Below are 24,943 nucleotides of genomic sequence, written 5' to 3' on the forward strand. Positions count from 1 at the left end.
GTCTATTTACTTTTGTAAACCTGGACTTGTTGGACTGCAAATGTTCATTTTACGAATGCGAGTGTCGACTGTAGGATTGCAGTTTCACATATGCATGATTCGGCTTTCTAAATTACATCATCATATTGTTAAAGGCAAGTTATACGATCTATGTTTTAGTGAGTTTATACAGGGTAGATCTGACAAATTTACATTTTGACTACTATAATGGCAAATGACAAATCAATACGGAACTACTGACGAATATAAACAACAAATAGCACGTCTACATTGACAAATGTAAGAGATATTAAGTATGATTAAGAAGCACATTGTGGGAATTACACGTCTGGACTTTTGGCAACGAATAGCCTCCATAGTGGGATTGCCAAATCAATGTATTGGTCAAAACAGTGACAAATATTAAGTAGAAATTTAATAAGTATTTTAGTGTTTGAACTATTTTTAAAAACTGTACATAAAGCATTTTAATTAAACATCTTACTGTTCAATGTTTTCGAGGACGGGTTTGTGAATTTTGTCATTGTGTTTCCGTGCTATCACTGCGGACACTGTCGAGTTCCTGTAGGAGCGAACAAAAACTTACAACACAATAATGCAATTAAAAAGATATAAAGACAAACGAAATAAATGTATTTAATTTTAATCTTACCTCCCTTTTATTATGCATATTTAAAGTATTTGTTTCATTTTTTAATAATATGCGATCATTGCCAACTTTGTTAACAATTTATGTAAACATAGTCACATAAGTATGACATAATAAAACGAATGCGGTGCTCTTTAAACAGCATAGACTGCCATTTGTTTTATTTTAAATGGTGTAGTAAAAGTTATCTTTGATTTAAGTCTTCATTTTAAGCAAAATGTTGCCTTCCGACGTAGCTTATATGACGGAATTTATCACGTGGTATACACACACTGAATATACGGACTATAAAAAGAATAATTAGTGACGTCTCATATATGTATAAACTAATGATAAATATAGTTAATATGTTGTTTTTTAAAATATCAAATCAATTTACTTAAACAGGAGTCAATCGTCTGAGAAGTATCAAGGAAATGCTTTTGCATACCGCCTTTTGTGAAATTGTTTTTGTTTTTTTTTCATAACAATCATACATGATAGTAGAACTTTTAGTTTAAAAAAGCATAGTTATTTAAGGTCGTTACCAACACAGCGGATCACCTCCCAAACTTGTGCACTCCTGATTCGGCGTCATGAAATAATCCCAGATCCTAAAATGCCACAGGGGTTCGTAAATGTAGAACGACCCTTCTCTGAAATGTTCAAAAGCCTGATACAAATACTTGTTAAACCAAATAACACTGTAACCCAGATTATGATATGAGACAAATACTTGTTAAAACAAATAACACTGTAACCCAGATTATGATATGAGACAAATACTTGTTAAAACAAATAATACTGCCACCCAGATCATGATACGATACAAATAATTGTCAAAACAAATAATACTGTAACCCAGATCATGACACGAGACAAATAATTGTTAAAACAAATAATACTGTAACCCAGATCATGATACGATACAAATGATTTCTAAAACAAACAACACTGTAACCCAGATCATGATACGAGACAAATAATTGCTAACACAAATAACACTGTAACCCAGATAATAATACGAGACAAATAATTGTTAAAACAAATAACACTGTAACCCAGATCATGATACGATACAAATAATTTCTAAAACAAATAACACTGTAACCCAGATCATGACACGATACAAATAATTGTTAAAATAAATAACACTGTAACCCAGATCATACTACGACACAAATAATTGCTAAAACAAATAACACTGTAACCCAGATCATGGTACGAGACAAATAATTGTTAAAATAAATAACACTGCAACTCAGATCTTGATATGAGAGGGGTTCATTAATGTGTTAAAATATTGCTTTCCTTAAATCTTAGAAATACACAGCTAGTTGTAGCATGATAGACTGAAAACAAGAGGGAGAAGCACAGAAACCATAACGTTAACAAATACCCCTTGGAAAGCACATTAAAACCTCAACACAAAATGCCCGAGGTACTCTATGGAATTTTACTTATTATTGTATAATGTAGAATGTTCACAACATACTATATTGAGGACAATGGTTTTTATCAGTGAAAGATCGTAATATATTTCAATAAGAGAGCACCAAAATTACGCCACGAGTATAATATTGAGTTTTGGTTTTCACAAAGTAAAAAACATTGCAATCTTACACCACAACAAAAAAATTGTATACTAATTTTATGCCTAAAAAGAATATAAAAAATGACATTTAATTGTAGTTTCTCAGAAAATCACGCCAAATTGAATGCGAACGTAACGTTATTTCGAAAATGATTTCGTTGAAATTGTGTCCCAGCCCTGTGCGCGCTGACGTTTGAATTGGAAGTGAGAACGGGCTTAAATTTCAAAACAATGAAAAACTATCGCAACGTTATTTCATTGTTTGAAACAGTGAAATACCATTTTTATTTTACTAACAATTCTCTATATATCACCGGAAAACATATACATGTGTAATTAACTGTGAATCTGTTATTTTAGGGAAATCAATGCTTACATACAACTAGATTCGACAGAATATAAAATGTAGAAAGCAATACTTATGTTAAACAGTAAATGTTTAAAACTACAGAACGCCCGCAGTATTCTCGGGCATTTAAATCGTATTCGATCAACATGATACCTACGACCCTGCTATCTAAATAATTGCGAAGGCGATACATATAATTGAAGTCAGAATGGCGGCTTTTTGCTAATTTACCTAGCTAAGACCCATTCAGAAAGCGCTGAAATTTAGCGAATCTGTTATTCCGGAATTGCCAAGATACAAAAGTGGACTGAATGTCTAAAGGTATGGTTCTCCCCGCCAACTCCGTGCTGTGGGTGGCCCTTATCCCAAATGTAAATCTGCAGGACCCAGTTTTAATGAGGCCCGAGATACGTTTCATTAACATTATCGTAATGGCATTTATAGAGTAGATTCTTCCCGTAACTTATCTAGTGTCTTCTAGGACTCTTAAAGATTCACTCTTTCTCCCAAATAAGATGTACCTTAATGAATACAATTGTTTTAATTTACCGAAAAGGATGAATAAATATCGAGATCAAATGGTTCGTATGACGAATACCGTTTTGAATTTAAAAGGTGCAGAAAACACGGTATTTTACTTTATGAGATTAAAGTTGATCACTCTAAATATTTTAGCACTCACCTGTCATTTAATATTTCATCTATTAAATACACGGTTTCAATCTTGTTATCAGCAATTATTATTGTCCATGAATGCATTATTTAGTAAGCAGTTTAAGTTTTATCATTCAAAATGTATGTATTGATTTTAAAGCTGCACTCAAACAGATTGACAGTTTTTACAACTTTTTTTATTTTTTGTCTTTGAACGAGCCAAATTTTGCGAAAATGCATGGAAACCAGTTATATAAGATTGGTGTCAAAAATTTAGATCGCAGATTGTTATATTTAAGTTCAAAAATTGATGTTTTATGCATTTTTCTTAAACCGTTAGTTAGTAACACTTTAAGCCATTTAACATTAATTTTCAAACGGAAATAGGAAAATCTGCGATCTTATCTTTTTCAGCAATCTTCTATCATTGGTTTGCAGATATTTACGCAAAAAATTGCTCTTTCCAAGACAAAAAAATAAAAAAGGTATATCTGTGAGAGTGTAGCTTTAAATACGAGTGTCACTTTAAGCAGTGTAAAGTCCACGTCTATAATTTCTTAGAAAAACAAGGTCCAGCTATACCTGGACTGGTTTTCAAATATTTGTGTTGTTTGGATCTAAGAACGATATAGCTTATCGATATTACTTTTTATTGATAACTGACCAATAGAATGAATTAAGTCAATGATGTATGACCATAAGATAAAATTTAAAGTGTATATTGAATAACATCCAAGAACTACTCACCTTTGGCCGAATAGACTCCCTGTGAATCTTGAACCAGCGTTCATGTAAGTGTTGATCAACAGGTCATACTTCTGGAATGTCTGCTCTTGTTGTTCAATCGTGTCGTCACTTAGCTTGGTTGAAACTGGATGAAAGGAAAACGAAAAGTGGTGTGCGAGTCAGGAGTCAGAAAGTAAATAATTCATCACCATTATTTGGTTACTTACTTCAACGTTGACATTCATATCTTAAAGTAGTTGAGAAATAAGTTAAATGTATTTATTATCGGAATTGATAATGTAAAATTCGGTTGTGAGGTAGATTTTGTAGGGTACTGTAGTTTATATAAGTTTTACATTTTCCTCGAGGAAATTACAAGTATCGGGTTATGTACTGATTTGGGAAATCATTCGATAAGCAAGTGGGGTACGGAGAGGATCGTGTCATTGTACACTAGTAGCGTGTTTTATTGATTACAAAAAATGATATACAAATAGATGATTGTTTCTGTGTTATTAACGCATATTTATTTTTCAGTTTGGTATTGTTTGTGTTACCAACGTACGAATGGGAGTTTATTCGTGTAGAGGGCTGTGAGTGGCATTGATTCCGGACATTACTACAATGCAGAAGCATTCATCACTGTGTATAGGAACATTGAGCCATTCACCATGTTATGGCTATTCAGGGAATCAGTGCCTGTGTGAATGTTATTGAATTGTCAGAATATACAAAATAAAATACCCCGCTTGTTGGCACACCTATATTGTGTTCCTTTGTTTGTCTTTACTTAAGGTTAAGATAATAAATATTTTATGTTTGGCATAAAATGAAATGAAATAGAAAACATAACATTATTCATCCGTATGAAGAAATCTTTTTTTTGTTTCCGAGGGTGTCATCCCCTCCCCAATTCAATCAAGATTACCGCTTTATATTTAACAGGAATTCGTAGTGCTATTTAGTATAAATATTGAATAAAAACGTTTCAATATCGATTGATGGCCATACATCTAATTCGTATATTTGCTTTTTCTAATCATATCTTACTATATATACAAATGTGTCTTTATACGTACATATACAGTCGATCGGACCGTTTATAAGTGTATTTTAATAAAAAAAAATCCAATAATATGGTGACGCCATACAAATGGTAAGTACAACTTGCATTTTTTACAACGGCGAAGTATTGTCGCAAGTAAACATGAATTGCTATGTTTAATAAAACACATAAATAGCCTTTCAAAATATCGAATGGTAATATAAAATGTTCGGTATAATATAAGAAATCTAAAACACGACTTTGGGTCATTTGTCATTATAAGGACCGGCCAGTCGGAAAATCTCGAAATGCCTAAATAGAGGACCGCTTTGAATTACTGCAGTTTATTTCGGCATTTCGAGATTTCCTGACATTGTTTAACTGCAGTAATTCATAGTTATTTTATGCTAGATAGTTGGTAGGAGTGACCCCTTTGATAAATCTGAAAAAAGAGAAATATTTTAGGTTAACTGTCACTAAATTATGTGCAGGAGTTAATTCCCATCAAATCACTATGGACGTAACAAGCGGCGGCTCCTTTAGTTCACCTTTAAGAGCATACTCTCGCGCCAACATTGTGCCAACGAGAGTGACTTAGTATAAGTTAGCATAACTTTCTTCACAATCGCTGTAGAGTATATAATGTTTAAACTAATTGGGTTTGGGGTCCGAAAAGGCCGGAGATCATGCCCCTCACATGACCCAAACAATGCAGGTTTCAAAGTACGACAGGCAGCCCGTGAGAATATCTGAACTCTTCAAGAAAGTTGATTTATTTCAGATTTAAATGAAAATAATTTACATGTTAATAATTGTCATTTATGTGTGCTAGTTTGCCAAGTGAATCCGAATCCAGCGTTTTCTTTTAATACAACCTGTCTTACCTACCCGGGGAATGGGAGGGTTGGGTGGGGGGGCCTAAGGGTGTCACACCCTCTTAACTATACCCAATTTGTAAAGCTATACGATTATGCATAGTACGCTTATATGTAAAAGGTATTACAAGTTGACCAAATGGTTCAGCTCTTAACAATTATTAGTGACATTGCGCCACAGGTACAAGAACACGTGTTAATTGTAGCTGTAGGGTATTTCTATATTTCTTTTGAAACACAGTGTACGCCAAAAAGAGGTTACGCAGTGGAATTATGAAATACTCGTACGTTACTCAACAAGTCGCCATTTCAAGGTTTTTTGAAATATTTTTTTTATAATTTCGGAAAATACGAGCTACACATGTATATTATTCCGTGGTGTATTTTTTTATAAATCTGGAGGAGGCCGATTTTGGCCCAAAACGTATGTTGTCCTTTATGATCTTCAAGATGCACTCTTACTTACAAATTAGATGTACCACAATTAATACAATTGTTTTATTTTACCGAAAGGATGAATACATATACATATCGAAAACAATGGTTCTTATGAAGTATACCGTGGCTTATTTGAAAGGAAGGTGTAGAAAATACGGTATTTCTACCATATGAGACCATAGTTGATCACTGTAAATATTTTAGCCCCACCAGTCAGTTAATATTTGTGCATTTTTCAGCTATTTATTTAGCATTTTAGTTTTCAGCTATTATTATACGGTTACAATCTTGTTACAAGTAATTTATATTTTTCATCAATGTATTATTTAGAGTAAAAGATTTATCATTCAAAATGTACGTTTGTTATACATGTGTACGTATTGATTTTAAATACGAGTGTCACTTTAAGCCTCACAATCTTAGTGAAACGAAGTCCTGTGGGCTCGCATAAATATTGCGCACCAGGTTATGTTGCCAATTTCTACTTCACTTGAGAATGATAATAACCCTTATTACATAATTTCAAAACCATTATCAATTAATTGTTTAGTAACGTCAAAAACGCCTCTGGCATGTTGATAATTGAATTCAATACTTAACAAAAGAAAGTAAATAAGTATGTTGTAAGGTAGGTTGTAAGTATCAACGTTTCTTAAACTTTCATTCTGAACAAATCTTTATCTGACAATGCAAAAACAGATGTATAAAGATGTCAAGTTATGTAAAACAAGAGGGCAAAGATGGCCCCTATATCGCTCACCTGATTGGACAAAGGATTCTTAATTTAATGATGAGACAACATACTGAACGCCGTCCGCCTGAATGCCACGGGTCTTTTTAAAGGGCGTATACAAAATATGGAAAAGATGTATTTGTTAAAAGAATGACGAAAGGCCGTAACTTTAACAGCGCATTGATAGGGTGAAAAAAATATGAAGTTTGAATTTAATATCTTAAATGAAAGTAAAACAATGAAATATTATATTTTTTTTTTTTAATTAAAAAGGCATAAAAAACATTCTTTTTAAAAAAATATTTTTATATAGCTTTCTATTAAAACATGTGAACTAAAAAATAAAAAGAAAAGAAAAAAATGAAAGTTTTACTTGAGGAAATTCTTTTGAACATATTTTAATATCGGGCTACTGGTTTCTAAAGAGAAGTTTTTCAATTTTTTCCATATAGACATATAATGAGAAGTAGCCCCGCCCCCCTGGTGGCCATCTTTTACCAATCAAAATTGGGTTCAGAAATTTGATATATGGTCACCTTAGGAAAATCTCTGTAAAATTCTTTTAAAATAGATCTGGAGGATTCTGAGATGGTTTTCCATTTAGACATAAAGTGAAAAATCTTCTTTTGAGCTATGTTGAAATCGGGCCAGTTGATCCAAAGAAGAAGATTTTCAAGGTGTTTTTCAATTCCTTTCGGTTTCAAAGGCAACCGCAGCTTTGCACGGGACCATTCTTATCGAAGGAATCTGGATGAGCACAACCCAAGAAATATTCCGGTGATGTTCGGTTTAAAATATCCCAGTGGTTAAGGAGGAGATATTGTTTGTAGGAAAATGTTGACGACGGACGACGGACAATCACCCTATCACAATAGCTCCCACTGCACAAGATGTGCTTAGGTGAGATAAAAATGTTTTTAAGCCGGTTATCTTACAATGGTCACGTAGTTTGTCTTTGGACCATGTGTTTTCCCCGTCTGCGCTGTTGATCTCATCTTGGTGGTCGAAGATCCATATATGAAACTCTAAAATATACATTTTGACAACTCAAATATATTCTGTGGCAGTGGTTAAAATGCACGCGAACGTGTGTGTGTGTGTTGTGTGTGTGTGTGTGCGTGTGTGTGAGTGCGTGCGTGCGTGTGTGCGTGTGTGCGTTCTTGCGTGCGTGCTTGCTTGCGTGAGAATTTTAATCAATATCAAATATAAACTCTCTAAACAACATCAAATAGCATTGCATGTATATCATTTGGATTCACAATGACTAAGAATATTACTCAAATAGTTATCATTGCGAGTGGTTGGCCTGTAAACACTGTAATGCAAGACACAATATAAAACAAGTTCTTAAAAATCACAATAGATCAATACCACATAACAATCAATCACACGTTTTAGCCATTCGACCTTCCATTCGGAACTCCCCGGCCCTTTTCCATTAAAAACACGCCCAGATGTATTCTGGTACATCAACAACAGTAGTTTGTAAAAAAATAAAATAAGATTATTAATCATATGTAGTGTTTAAATGTGTATTTTGTATATCTCAATTTAAATTAATTGCTAGTGAATTGTATTAGTGCATAAATAATTAAGATTACCAAGAGTATATTAAGTTAAACTGCTAAATTTAAATTACTACGCGATCTACATGTACTTGCAACGTAATAAATTGTAAAAATTTCTTACATTGTAAACCGTCCATATACATCCGAGGTTGTTTTCGATGGGAAATGGCCGATGTGTTCCGAATGTCGACCTTCACAAGATAATTGCCAATACCCAAGATCACCAAGACAAAATACCTTATTGCAGCGATTAGAATATAATGCATAATTTACCCGCGACAACAACGGGATCTTTAAAACATTTTCTTTAGGGACAGTAATATAATAGCATTGTCTAACACCAACGTTTTATTAAAATTAACATACCGAGTGTAAATAACAGAACCAGACATGTTATAAATCCCGCGTACATCCGTGTATATTTCAAAAGAAACATTGTGAATCCATAAGAAAATGGCATCAATATAATTTCACTACATTTGTTTGCCATATACGAACAGTGGGTTATATGAATGTGTTTTAGTATATACAATTAGATCATATCTCGGCCAGGAAAATGAAATATTTGATATATAAATGGCCGAAGGCATTAAAATCGTATTTATTCTTATTGTTCACTCCCGCATTGCAGTGCATGTGTCTAATTGCTAACGTTTTGCGATTAATTTTGCTGTACACATAGGCTTATTTCACACAACGATTTTTTTATTCATGTGGTGTTTCCTTTGCTTTAAACATTCTAAAACCTGTACGTCTAAAGGCGGGGCGTAGTTGTGCAGACATAACGCCATTCTTACTTAGCAGAATCGCAAAGAAGCAATGACTCGCTTCAAAATCGTTTCTATAAATCGTATAATAAGTTAACTCACAGAATAAGAGTTTTAAATGTTAAACCACTTCGACAAAAGATACACGTCGTTGTAACCGTTCATTTCCGAAGTAAATATTTCATGCAGCGCCAGATTACCAAAATGCGTTTTTCACAAATCCGTATCGTGTCGTGTCATTATCGCTTGCTGCAGTGTGCTTCAAAACAAAGCGTCCAAGGAGCGCATCACAGATGGCATCAGCTATGTCAATAAAATGTCTTATAAAGACTACATAATCACAATTTTACAAGTATTGTAATAATTGGACTAGGAGATAATAAAGGTAACTTAATGGTTAATGCTGTTCAACGTCCATTAAGATGTTAAAGCTGCACTCTCACAGATTTACCATTTTTACAACTTTTTTACTTTTTGTCTTGGAAAGGGCAATTTTTTACGTAGATATCTGTAAATTAATGAGATAAGATTGCTGACAAAAAATCAGATCGTATATTTTCATATTTCCGTTCGAAAATTAATGTTTTAGGTTTACTAACGGTTTAAAAAAAATGCATGAAACATCAATTTTTGAACTTAAATATAAAAAATTGCGATCCAATTTATTGTCAGCAGTCTTATTTAACTAGTTTCAATGCATTTTCGCAAACATTGGCTCGTTCCAAGACAAAAAAATAAAAAAAGTTTTCAAAACGTTCAAAGTGAGAGTGCAGCTTTAATTATTGTATGGCAAATGTTCAACCCTTCTGGTATCTAGTTGTTTTCTCTTCTGTCGTAATCGTTACCACTCATGTCGTCGTTTGTATCCCTTGTAAGTGTCATTGGTACCCCTTTAGTCACAACATTTTCAGTTCAGTCCTCAAAACTACGTATATAGTCACCGTTGTTACCAGCCCCTTCACTACCCCACTAGTCGCTATTGCCAACTATCCCGTAACCGTTTCTACCCCGTCCGTCATCGTTGTGACCCATTATTATTATTAGTAGTACCACCCCCGTCACCGTTATTATCCCCCGTCGCTACTGCATTCAATAACCTAACAGTACACTCATATTGTCAGATACTTTGGTAGAACCAATTCAGAAATGTTAGACTGAGTCAACATTTTACTATCAGTAAATACTGTTAAATTAAACTCTTTAACAACCTCTCTACATTTATCCAGTGTTTTCTGGTACGTGGGAAAAGACATATGTGACCTCCACCAATGGGCATTGTCTTCTTTTCTCTCTTTCACTAGAGATGGTGTGTTCGCTTTAGCAACATTCGTCTTCACTGTGTTATATTTCTTAATCACATTTACATCATAATCCATTCCGATAAAATCCGTCAAAGTCTTCATTTTTCCCTCTACGTCTGATTTGAGATCTTCATAGAATATGATTTTCACCCTTCCTGGGTATTTCTTCTGAAGTTCTAAAGCGCCGGTGAAGTCCCAGTGCATTTTCTTGCAGAGGTTTGCCGCATTTGCTGTAAAATCTCTCACAGGATATCCCTTACTGTGCGTCCTACTATTTATGATAGCAAACGGATTTCGAAACAGCTGTATCACTTTTAAATTAGGTTTTCTCTCCAATAATGGTTGAAGGGATCCTGTGGTAATTCTTAACACTTTTGTAACAATGTGCGTTGCCGCTTTGCATATCTGCTCCAGTTCTTTCAAACATGTTGATTTCGGCTTCCTCGCCTTAACACAACTCTTGTATTTTGCCCAGCTTGGGCCAGCGAGATTATCCAGGTCGTGCACGCCGCTTACAACGAGATTCTCGATTCTGGAGAAATTGCATGAGTAAATGTCTCCTAGAACGTCATTCATTAGTCCCGTAATGTTGGTGTCCCTGAATCAGAAAGACAGGTTTAGATAATCTCAGGGTGTTCATACACTTGATTTAAAGTCAATTGATATCAATATGTTGGAGGATATTTCGGCCAATATTCAGCCGTATATGAGTATTATTTTACTAATCATAATTTCCAAAAATGACCAATGCTTTAAAACCAGGCACTTAATGACCGATGACATGAAGGATAAGGTATGGAGTACAATGTATATTCGGTTTCTCAAGCGAGAATCAGGTACAAGCAAACACGAAAACAAACTTGTCACAGATTCACTCTTTGAAACGAAAGGATGTCTGTAAATACACCTGCTATCTATGCAGTCGTCCACCATTTACTTGTGTAACATATCACAGTATTTGGGAAATTAAATCAGGGAATAGTGATGATGTCCGGCTAAAATATGTCATTATAATACGAATGAAGATTCTGTGAATATATGCCCAGTGTGATTATAACACGTGATAAATTACGTCATAAATGCTTCGTCGGAAGGCAAATTTTGCTTGGAATGAAGACTTTAAACAAAGATAGCTTTACTATTTCTTTAAGCTGTGTGAAGTTAGCTAAACAAACGACATTGGACATTGGGCAGTCAATATCGAATATTGTGTTGGCACGACATTGGACATTGGACATTCAAAATCGAATGTTGTTCTGGCACGACATTGGACATTGGACATTCAAAAATGAATGTCGTGCTAGCAAGACATTCGATATTGGACATTGGGATTTCAAAAATGAAAGTCGTGCTAGCAAGACATTTGACAGTGGACATTCAAACTCGAATGTTATGCTGGCACGACATTGGACATTTGACATTTAAAATCGAATGTTGTGCTGGCACGACATTGGACATTCAAAATCGAATGTTGTGCTTGCACGACATTGGACATTGGACATTCAAAATTGAAAGTCGTGCCAGCGAGATATTGGACATTGGGATTTGAAAGATAAATGTCTTGCTAGCGAGACATTGGACATTGGACATTCAAAATCGAATGTTCTGCTGGCACGACATTGGACATTCATAATTGAAAGTTCTGCTGGTTAGACATTGGACATTCAAAAATGAATGTCGTGCCAGCACGACAATGGACATTGGACATTGGGATTTGAAAAATGAATGTCACGACATTGGACATTGGACATTCAAAATCGAATGTTGTGCTGACACGACATTGGACATTGGACAAACAAAAACTAAATCGAAATCGGCCATTTTAAATTCCACTTATAAAACTAGTTAAAAATAAAACTCTGCATAAGTGCGAACTAATCATATTTTAGATATATTTGGTATCATTGCAGTTCATGTAGTATATTTCCAGTCTAAAATTAAAACGGAGCATTATAGAGTTAAACTTTTTGAAATGTGTTTTATTTGTTTCGCAATATTTTGCAATTTTCTTCGAACATTAGCGTTGATGATTTCAAAGGTACATACATAAAAGAAATGCCACTTCTTTGGCATTTGTTGAGTTTATATTATTATTTGCGCTTTGCGCTTTGTTTCCTTTCAACCAGTTTCTCATTTGTTATCCAAATTGTCAGTTCTGTCCGAGATGCCATTTCCAATGACTATGGTGTCACACTTTTGTCGTATGTTATGAAGACGTCATTTGGAATTGTTTAATGTCGATGTGATTGATTATAAAACGCTTTGTGTAATACTGTCGACTTATGAATATCAAAAAGGTTTTTCAAACACAATTATTTCATGTAAACTTTACCAAATGAAGACGACATTGCATGTTCGACTACTTGAGTTAAAATAATAGGTAACTTAATCGACTCATTGATAATATTTCGTGTTATAATACGTAAAACCAGATAAAATAGATGTAGGAACGATTACATTTATACTTTTTGGAATAATCAATGCATGTGTATATGTTCCATATGTCATTAAATACTGTGAATATAATTATCTTCACTTCGTTTATAAATGGTACTGGATGTGTAGCAGTGGTGTGTATACCATTTAGCTTATTAAATGTATGCCATTTTGAAAGCATTATTACTGTTTGTCTACATATAATCCACGACCATTCATTGGTATATTTATTTGAATCTTTCTCTTCATATGTGACATCATATCTATCTGAATCATGCTTAATTTTCAAATACTAAGTATTGCGATGGAATCGTAATGACAATGCTCTCTTGTGGTTAATAAATGTTATAATGGTCCATTGCTTTTGTGATCTCTAACCCTTTTCAAACAATTTTAAGACAATATCTATTAAATTAAATCCGATAATTGCATGCCATCCAAATTAATTTAAAGTCGGTAGAAAATATTCATTCATAAAACATGTCATACATTGATTTGAATGTGCCAGCGCGACTTTCATTTTTGAATGTCCAATGTCAAATGTCGTGCCAGCACAACATTCGATTTTGAATGTCCAATGTCATGCTAGCACGACATACATTTTTGAAATCCCAATATCCAATGTCGTGCTGGCACGACATTCATTTCTGAATGTCCAATTTCTAATGTCGTGCCAGCACGACTTTCAATTTTGAATGTCCAATGTCCAATGTCGTGCCAGCACATTCGAATTTGAATGTCCAATGTCCAATGTCATGCTAGCACGACATTCATTTTTGAAATCCCAATATCCAATGTCGTGACGACATTCATTTCTAAATGTCCAATTTCCAATGTCGTGCCAGCACGACTTTCAATTTTTTTTTAATCCCAATGTCCAATATCGTGCCAGCACGACTTTCAATTTTGAATGTCCAATGTCCAATGTCGTGCCAGTACAACATTCGATTTTGAATGTCCATTGTCCAATGTCATATGTTTAGCTTACTTCACACAGCTATTTCTTTACTATTTCAAATGAAACATAGCGCGGTCTACACACCGATGCCGTAAAATGGCACATTGTGTGTAGACAGCGTATCTGATACATAAGCAAATGATTATGAAAGTTCGAAATGAAGTAAACCACAAGTGGATGCTAGCGGACTCCTAATTTTTATCGCTTTTTCTTTAATAGTCGATTAAGGGACAATACTCAATTATTATTAAATCTAGACGTATAATGTTCAAGTGTACATTTGTGTGGTCTCTGATTACATGTATATCAAATTTCATATGGATATCTTCAAAAGTTTTTTAGTTATTGCGACAGTTATTTTTTGCGTAATACTAAGTTCATGACCACACAGTCATACACTGTCAGATCTGTCTTTAAAATATAAACAATCGATCTCTCTTTAAAATATAAACTCAATCTTTTTTAGAATATAAACAATCTAATAAATTAAACTCATAATAAAGCTAAAAGAAATCATTAAAATGTTTACTTGATTTTATAAGTTCTTAATAATTTGAAGATGATGATCATCGAAAGAAACTCTTAAAAACGAAGACGCAAAACTTATTATTATGTTATTTGCGAAAAAAATACCCGAATGTTTTGAAAACACAAAAAAAAATAGAAGCGCCCAAAGAACTTAGACTTACTTTTTGATATTGGTGACCTTTGGCTTTTTCACGCGTTCTTTTGGCTTAGGGGCGTTTACATAAGTGGTTGACAGCACTCTGTAAATAGAAACACGCCTTCTGTTTAATGTTAAGCAAATGTACCAAACGGTTTCCTAGATTTGAGTCCGATTTATCACAAAACGGCTCAGCCTGAAACAAATCATATATGGCAATGCTGTTACATCGATTTTGACCTTAACAAACCCGATAACAACGTGCAAACTCGTCTTCATACAATATTGTTTTAAATTAATTGATTAACAGGGCACCTGCAGTTTGATGAACCGTCTATGGAACTGCAGACGTGGTTAGGCTCGTGGTAGTACTCCCAGATATGAAAATTCCATAAAGGTTCATAGAAGTAGAACGAGTCCGATCTGAAAAGTTAAAAAAAAAATCCATTTTTTGACCTAAGATTTTTATCAATGATAGACGAAAATAATTATTAAATCACATATACGTGTATTCGAACGTCATGTACGGGTTAATGTTCACTAAAGATAAAACTTTCAAGGGCATCGTGATATGCTTCTTTTTTAAATGAATTTGTTAAAATCGTACAAAAAAAGTAAAATTAACTTACGAGTAATTTTTGTTAACAGGCAGAAACTGAGTTTATAAAGATTTACCTAAAACCAAACAGACTGCCCGTAAAGCGAGACCCGCTGTTCATGTACGAGTTTATTAGGAGGTCGTACTTTTTCTTTGGAGGACTTCGGGGTTGTCCGCCGGTTACGACTTCCGCCGACTCCGACTTGTTCCCTAATGTGAAGTATTGAAAAAGAGTTGTGACTGTTATTTAGTGTTGTTTTTTTTTTAATTTAAATTCTTAAAAAATCCCCAGTATACATGTCTAGCGGCTTTTGTGAAAATGCGGTATTTGGGTACGCATCGAAAAAAAATGTCATCATATTTTGTATAATCTTATCACAATCCTTAAAATCGTCGTTGCCATTATCATCAACATCACCATGACACAAATGTTGATAAAGGTGACACTTATCATGACATCGAAAAATAAACAAGAATAACGACGATACAGATGCCCATGCTGATGCTGCTGCTTTTTAATTGTTATGCCAATGACGACGACGAGGAGTACGAAGACAAGAATGATGATGATGATGATGATGATGATGATGATGATGATGATGATGGCAATGGACGAGAAATAAGATGATGATGTTTTGTTTTTATACGTCCCTCGTTGTTTTTTTCAAAATGCGTAGTTGGTGAGTAGCATTCCTTATACAATTCATGAGTCATATATCTTGGCGACTGTGTATAACATTGTAGATTCAAGTATTGTGCATATCTACACGCTATAATGTGTTGCATTATTTGAGAATATTCTGATTGGAAACTTACAGCCCACTGTTTATTTTAATAGAGTTATCAGAACGATAGTAAGGACATATGAAAACTATTTATTTAAAAAAAAACGTTCAGCGGAGAATAATTCGCCAAATGCAAACGGGGTTTGTTGTTCTGCAAAAATTATAGAAGTGAGTGATAAGCGATGACGACAATTTCAAGTGCATCTTGATGAGTTGTTAATTTAAAAAAAAACATATGGAAGAAAATGTTACTGTTACACTAGTTAAATGCAATCATTTATCAGGTTTGATGATAATCTGAATGTACAAACATGTATACTTTTATTAATAGTTTTGCTATTTGAAGTGACACTCTTATTCAAAATCAATACAAACACATGTATAACAAACATATTTTTTGGGAAACAAATCTTTAACTTCTTCCTAAAAAATGCATATATGGAAATTATTAATAACTGATAACAAATTGTAATTGTACTAGCTAAATACGCAAAAATATTAAATGATTGGTGAGTGCTAAACTATTTACTGCGTTCTACTGTAGTCCCAATAGGTAGAAATACTGTGCTTTCTGCACCTTTCTTTCAAATTAATCTCGGTGTCCTTCATAGAATCCATTGATTTCGACGAGTATTATCCTTTTTGGTATATATAAACAATTGAATTAATTCTGGTAAGTCTTATTTGGGAGTAAGAGTGCATCTTTAAATTTAAAGAAATGATTAACGTATTTTTTCATGCATGTAGTTTGCGTAGAGATGAACAAGTTGAAAAGTAAGACCAGTTGCTATGTATTGTTATAATATGAAGCCTAAATTGTAACTATAAGAGTAGATGCAAAAACTGGTCCAAGTTAGAGACATTGGAAAGTGAATTATGTGCTGGTGTTCAGTTCACATTAACATTTTAAATGCTGTGATTTACTTAACTCACTTACTCCGCCTCTTTCGACTTCCGCCAAAGGAACGTTCAAACGCCGAGTCAATCATTTCATTTGATCAGCGTCCGTCAATATGATTGTTCGCTTAATTGCATGAAAATGTGATTTAATAATGTTTAAGTTGAAATGGATTTTTTTTATAGACGTACCAAAACATACAAGATAACGTTAAAAAGCTTGAGTTCTTTTTTTTTTAAAGCAACAAATTGATGATTATGAATTATTTTTACTATAATGATAGTTTTTAGATATTTTTTTTCATTTCTGTTCATCGCGATGAATATCATCTTGACTTGATCGTCTGTTTCGGTTTACATCTAACCGAATTTAATATACTATAAAAAGTTTTTTTGTGTAGTAAGGGAATTTTTTTTTATCAAAACCTACATAAAATTAACATCGTTTTGTACAACAATTGAATTTTAATAACCGATGCTACGACAAATGCATCTTTCAAGTTTTTAGAGTATTTTTCCCATTCGAAATTTACTGGGTTTTTCTTCCACATAAATCCCACCTAGATTAAAAACGCACCGGAATATGTATCTGTACTAATCACGTGCTAAATATACACACTTCAAAGTAGAAAACCATTATGCGCTTTTTTAAACTGGTAAACTTAGCTGAGACAACAATAAAATAATCTTTTAAACATGTAATCGGCCCCGCACTGGCTTGTTATGACAATTCTTGTCTTGATTTAATGAAAATTCTAACGATTCTGGGACTATAATATGGTGTCTAGACCTTTTAAATAAAATAAAATCAATAAAGAATCCCTTAACAAATTACCTTTTTAATTACAAAATTTATACATATGATGTTCATCCAAAAACAGTATATGGAAATAGCAAAACGAAAATATTGATCTATACTCTTATTTTAAAATAGTTTTCATAAGTATCAAAGTTTGAATTCCTCTCCCGCAGCTAGATTATTGACCAGTCACCGATACTATGGATGTACAGTATGAAATCAATATCACAGAGTCAATAAGCAACCGTGGGTAGTAGTAAATATTTCATGGTTCGATATGAAATACAAACAGCGTAAATACCCAATTATAATAGAAGACTATTTATCAATATACAATAGTATTGAGCCGAACATGACATGGGAAAATGTTCATGTTCAATTCTTGTAGACGGGTTTGTCATTTTGTAAAAAAGCAAGAACCGCAAAAGTCATCACATAGAATACTATTAAGGGCCCTTCACAGAGCAAAAGTCGTTTGAAGGACAAGTATTCTATTTATTTATTTAGTTTAGTTTTGGGGTTTAATATTTAGCAAGCAGACGACATACTTCGTTGAAGAATATGCATGTGTAGTAAGGAAGGAAGTGAGTAAATTTTACGAAAGAAAATTATAGGAGCAATGCTTGTGTATACATTGATAAATTGAATTAAGATATCTGCTCTTCCTGACATTTGAATGTTACAGTGACATTTATTTGGTCTGCCTTTCAAGGCGTTGGTCACGAAATTTTACTGATATCCATTAGGTTCAAATGGTAATCCTTTGCTGCCATGAAGTAAAATATAATAACAAAATAATCAATGATCAAATTTTGAAATTTCTGTCACCAACAAGTAAATTCTTTAAGCGAGACATTCAAAAACCTCTTATCAATAAAAGGGAGAAGTTTCGCAATTGTACAGAATTGAAAACAGTATTTTGAAAGAACGAGATTATGTTTATTTCAAAGTTGTTTCTTATGTCCAATAATTTTGACATACCGAAGAGAACATATTTGCATACCAAATTCATTTGCTGATAAGCCCGGTCACGTTAATCAACCTAGTTTTTTTTATTATGGAAATCAAGAAAAAATTCGTGACGACATTATACCATTATGTTAAGCAAGTTTTTACGCTATTGTTCAAACTATTTCCGAACTTTGTATAACATGGTTCTTTACTTACTTGTATAATTGGCGTCCATTGTAACCCATGACAACCCCCGGCTTAACTTAGATTTGGCGGTCCTGCGTAGCGTGGTTTGTGTGATGAACGAGAACGCTGAAACAATTAAAAAACTCGTACAAAGATAAGTTTGAATTGCTTTATGTGAAACAAAAATAACTCTTGTGATGAGATGGTCATACAGGGAATAAGACAACAAAAATTAACCGACACAATACTATATTTCGAGAAGGTGCAAAGCAAGCCCAGGTAAGACAATATAATGCGAGACAAGGCGAAACAAGGCAATACGAACAAGGCGTGGCAGGCCAAACGCAATTGTTTTACGACATTGTGCAGACCCCTCCCCCCACCCATATGGAACAATAAAATACGAAGTATTGCCACAGTAATGCCATACCATGAACATCGGAACAAGGTGAGACAGAAGAATGCAAATCAAGGCGAGAAAGAGAAAGACACAATAAGGCGATATTGTTAAAGCTAATGCACTGCTAGACAAAAAGGGCGAGACAGTTCAAGGCAAATCAATGCGAGACAGCAAAGGCGAGACAGTACAACGCAAAGCAAAGTGAGACAAAAAAAGGCGAGACAGTACAATGCAAGACAAACCTAAGCAATAAGACACTGGGCAAGGCAAAGCAAAACAAGGCGATAAAGGGCGATAAAGGGCAAGAAAAGGCAAAGCTTGAAAAAAAGAAGACGTTTAGTCAGTACAAAACCAGTAAAGCCAGTGGAGACAGGGCCTAAGGAAGACATGTACTAGGCAAAAGCATCTGTCATGTGCAGTTTTAGAAGTTACAATTCAAAACAAAAATACGCACATTCTGACATACAGGTAGTGTTCTGAGAATTACTCGACCACGATGTTAGAAATAGTTATATTAATATTTCATGTACTACTTTATTTTATTTTATTAATGTATTTGAGTGTCGTTGACACTTGCACCAACACAGACTTTTATATAACGACGGTACAATTTTAATTCAATCATTATAGATAAAAATGATTTATATCACTTAAACTATACCACCGTGGTAATACTTACGTTTGCTGTGTGACTGACACATTTTCGACCCCAAGATATTAAGATAAAGATGAAACATGTGATAACTGCAAGCACTAATAATGGAACAAAATGTTAAAGTCGTTTTCTTAATTCAAAGGTGTTGATGTTTAAAATGTTATGCAAATTAGAATGTTATTTGTTCCTATGAACAATGCAAATAATGTTACCAAAGAATTGCCTAAACTTGCATATTTTTTCGCGAGAAATATTTAATTGATTTTTTTATGACCAAAACCAAAAAATAAAATCACCTGAATAACGGCCAAAGTTAAACAAAATCTACGTATTTGATTAAACTAATTCGCATCGTGAATTTTACTATTTACATGTTGTTTTACTCATTATACAACCACTGCTTTGGAGTGGTCAAATGGCCAATGTATTGCACATGGTAGCATCACTATGTTTCACTGATCCGTTCTGTTGTATCTGTGGACAACCGTGTACAGCCATTACTTCCGCTTAATATGTCAAGCTGTTTGTGACAAAGTTATTTTTTCGCATTGTATGATATTGGTTGGTTGTATCCTTTTTTTATTTGAATTTCATTAACTGTGACCATAGTCTTAGACTTTATGTCTCTTTATCATGTCAATTGAGTATATTATTTTTTGGTTTACTCGCCAATTTTGGTCCGTGATCCACCAGCTGTTCGCAGACATATTCTAGGATATTCTAGGGTCACTTTGGGCAATGTTTGGCAATAACCTTTACTATTTTTGGGTTACAGTGTGTGTTTGACATTTGGTAATTTGGTTTATATCTTATATACATTTAGCTATTCTATATTTGCAATGAGTTGACATTTATTATTAATGTATATATTGAGCATAATTTTTTTAATAACGTTTTTTCAAGAATTCAAGATGGCGGGTAATTCTTAACTAATCGATAACAACATCATTAGTTTAGAACTGCACACAGCTTGCATACCTTTATTTACGAGAATGTTACCTTTATTTCACTTTATCCTTTTGAACATGTTTACGTTAAACTATAATGTACATATAGGGACTATTGCTTTGTTAATCCGTGAGCAATATGTGTTTACACGGATCCTCTGAACTTACGACATCTGCATCTCTAGGAGAGGAAACTAACCAAACTGAGGTTGAATATAACAAGTTTCCATCGTTACCAATGTCCATTCCTAAACAGTTGTACCGTACAACTTATTTACTAGCTTATCTTTTAAGGTCGGTTGTGAAATTCTAAACTAATGATATTGTTATCGATTAGTTAAGAATTACCCGCCATCTTGAATTAACGCTGTTAACAACAGGTTTTAAATATTTAACGTTTTATTTTTCTTCTTTGACTTTCATAGCATGGAACAAGTGTTTTTTGGATGTTGAAAATAAATCCATCTGAAAGCGCATGGTTTAATCATAAATGACAGACACCGCAAACATGTTTCATATTACACAATATATACGCTCAATATTGAATTATTCATGTGAAGTTTGGGGTTATGTGAAGTCTCAGGAAGTAGAGAGGCTGCATTTAAGATTTTGTAAACGACTACTTAACGTTAAACTTTCCACAAGTAACTGTAGCGTTTACGGAGAACTGGGTCGGTACCCATTGCATATAAGTCGATATATACGGCTAATTAAATGCTGGCTTAAGGTCGACAATACAGACAATTGTATTATTAAATCTTTGTACGATCTCTCATATATCGACTTTGTTAATGGAAAACATAATTGGTGTAGCAATATTAAGAATATTCTCGACAAATTTGGTTTCACTTATGTATGGAATATTCCAGACATTGTTATTACTAAGCAGTTTATACCTATGTTTAAGCAGACAATTCTAGACAATTACATGCAAGAATGGCGAGAGAGTCTACAAAATAATGGTGTGTTGACAGTGTACAAACATTTAAAACATAACCTTAAATACGAACAATATCTAGACATTGTTACAAACAAATCACTGCGTAGCTGTTTAACGAGGGTGCGTGTATCTGGTCACAAATTACGTGCGGAGAAGAACTTTTTAAGATATATTTATCTTCCGTTCTAATCCTTTTCTAGATTGTACATGTGTTTTTTTCTCTTTGTCTTTATAATATGTGTATACGTTGATGAATAAAATATGTTTAAACTAATTACGTGTGGAAACTGGACGATATGGACCGCAACGTGTCAATAGAGAAGATAGACAATGCGTATTATGTGTTAATGTTAAGAGACATTGAAGATGAGTTTCATTTTATTATAAAATGTGATTGTTACAAAGACATTAGGAAACGTTATATAAGCAAGTATTACACTAGAAACCCGAGTGTGTGGAAATTGATTGAGTTGTTTTCATCAAATAAAAGATCGGTGTTAAATCGATTGTGTAAATATATAAGCAAAGCTAATGAAATAAGAAGTTCGCTTATAAATATTATCCTTTAATTACACTTGTTTGTATTAATAGGTTTTGTTTCTGTATTATTTGTATTTATTTACCATCCTTTTGTGTTATAATTATTTGTATGGATGAGAAACAATATGTTTAAATCCAAATAAATCATCTTTCTGTTCTGTTCTGTTCTATATAAATGTCGCTTAATATTTTGATATTCACACCTCATCTTCCATTCCTTAAATGAACTGCCTTTCGGCAATTGGGGTAATTTTCCGATGAACGCAACATCTTTGGATATGTTCGGATCACGAATAATCGCTTTTTTAAAATTCAAACCAGACACTGACTACAGTACTTCCGATGATTCAGACGAACATGCAGAGGTGTGTGGTGGTTCAGATGATATAACGTTACTTTGTGAAGAAGGTACGAAAGATGTTGTTTCATTGATAATCTTCTTTTGGATTTGAATCTTATTACTATAATGTAAATTAAAAATTGTTGATCTTGTTATTGTTTGTATTGTGTCAGCAGGCCACAAAACTTAAATCAACATGTTGTAAAGCGTTATTTTTTTTATGTATTAAATCAATTCTTGGCATAAGCGTTTCGATGTTACGCTTCAACAGGTTTGGAGTTGTTTAATATTCCTGCGTTATTGTGACGTTATATGATAAGCTGTTGCCGTTTTCGATCGAGTCGTTCTTTTTACAGCATTGGTGAGGAAGAAATACTGTAAGGTTTCTTTAAATGAAATAGATTATTATTCAAACAAGTCCGGACAGAAGTATTTTTTTATGTAAATATACGTTATTGGGGTATACAACCCGGTAAAGCTGATTACAGAGTCTGGAGTCCGAAGGACTACCCGCTTACTCTTACTACTGCGTTCTTTACCTTGATAATGACATCAAACACGCATATCATTCATTAAATTATTCGTATTGTAAAGTGCGAGACAAAAAAGGCCAGCAGATCCCTTCAAAGAAATGCATGCTCAACCCTGCAGGGGTCTGCTAGTCTTTATATACAGTAAATTCTCAATCCACACACAGACCGGGCTTTGCTAATTTGCATATTACCAACCAAGTAAACATACGTACTATGAACGTATTTCCGTCTATAACGGAATGTTATACTATGAACGCACATATGCCGCCTATAGCGGACCGTTACAGTATCCTTTATTTATCAACAAGTCTGTGAAGTTATAAAATCATAAACCAGTATTCCAACGTTTAACCCCTTTCTTATAATTAACCGCACGCAAAATCCTTGTATGATATAGAGTTTATATGTATTTTACAAAATAAATTTTGCTTACCTAGTAAGTTTACGCCAAGAAGACAAGTTATAAAACCAATAAATAAACTCCTTTTCGACCAATGTATTTTGTACATTATCCAACAAGTTAATGCTTTGAAACAGAATTAAACAAATTATTTTGCACCCCTAAGTATAATCGAACATATGACGAGGAGTAGGGTCAACATAAATGATTTAAGCATTCAGTGACGGGCTCATAGAATGCTATCAATATTTAATTTAAGATCATTAAAGTCACTGAATGGGAATGCCATTGAACATTGAAAGCAAATATACAGTTCAATATTTAGTCGATAAAATAGAATGACGGAATCCATTAGTTCGCCGGTATATGTCGATAATTGACCAACTTGACACTAATACTATTTTGCAATAGTTTTTCATTCACAAGCAAGGTTTGTAAGATGATAGAGTTTTATTTCCTCACAAAGTGTTTCCTTTTGTGGCGCCTTTTTGTTTTGTTTTTTGGTTATTTGTTCAGCAAATGTTCAGTAAATTTATACTTTCTGCATTATATTGAAGATGAATTTCTTTTATTTTAAATATGTCAATGTTATTCTTTTTTTTTGAAAGAAATATCTAAAACGTTGTTACTACAGCTCCTTTCAAGCTGTGTACAAACTTCTACAATTATTAATATCAAATGACAGGAATTATTTAATTAAAGTAGCATTCTATATTAAAGAATCTCTTGTTTTAAGAAGTATTTATTGAATGTAAAACGATAAAATAATGTTAATTTCGGCCTCATTGTTTGTTACAAATAGTATGTGGACACTTCCGTCCTGCTTAAAACAAAATGTACATATTTACAGTTTATCTTTACATGTTGTGTATACACGTTGACATGATAAAATGAAAATGAAAATGTAAACATTGTACATATCTGTATTAATATGTTCGTGTAAACTACGGTATTTTTTGACACTGTTCAATTAATTGACATTGAACATGCATTATATAATGCTTTATATGTATATATTTAAACAACATTCCCATGATCCCATTCAAAATAATTCACCATAGAAACAATCATCATAAGATAATAGAATATAACATAATTTATTCATACTTTTTTATTAATCGCACATGGATGATATACATAACATAACATAACATAAGTTTTATTAGCATTAATGTTGTGGCAACATCATAGCCATACAAAAGATAACATACAATGAAATACAGTGGTACAAGTACA

General features: G+C 33.4%; 1 protein-coding gene across 1 annotated transcript; it reads right to left on the reverse strand.

The window, feature by feature from the left end:
- Positions 1-480: 480 nt before the first annotated feature.
- LOC128235461 (uncharacterized) lies at positions 481-23,856 on the reverse strand. The gene is made up of 9 exons (XM_052950281.1): positions 23,741-23,856; positions 18,983-19,078; positions 15,412-15,544; positions 15,052-15,159; positions 14,762-14,839; positions 10,549-11,276; positions 7,978-8,067; positions 3,973-4,096; positions 481-562 (listed from the first exon to the last, which is right to left on the reverse strand). Exons 1-9 carry the CDS (start codon positions 23,814-23,816, stop codon positions 481-483), a joined length of 1,515 nt encoding a protein of 504 aa, XP_052806241.1. The 5' UTR covers positions 23,817-23,856.
- Between the last annotated feature and the right edge of the window lie 1,087 nt (positions 23,857-24,943).

The sequence above is a fragment of the Mya arenaria genome, chromosome 5 (genome assembly GCF_026914265.1).
Source record: "Mya arenaria isolate MELC-2E11 chromosome 5, ASM2691426v1".
Classification (NCBI taxonomy): Eukaryota; Metazoa; Mollusca; class Bivalvia; order Myida; family Myidae; genus Mya; species Mya arenaria.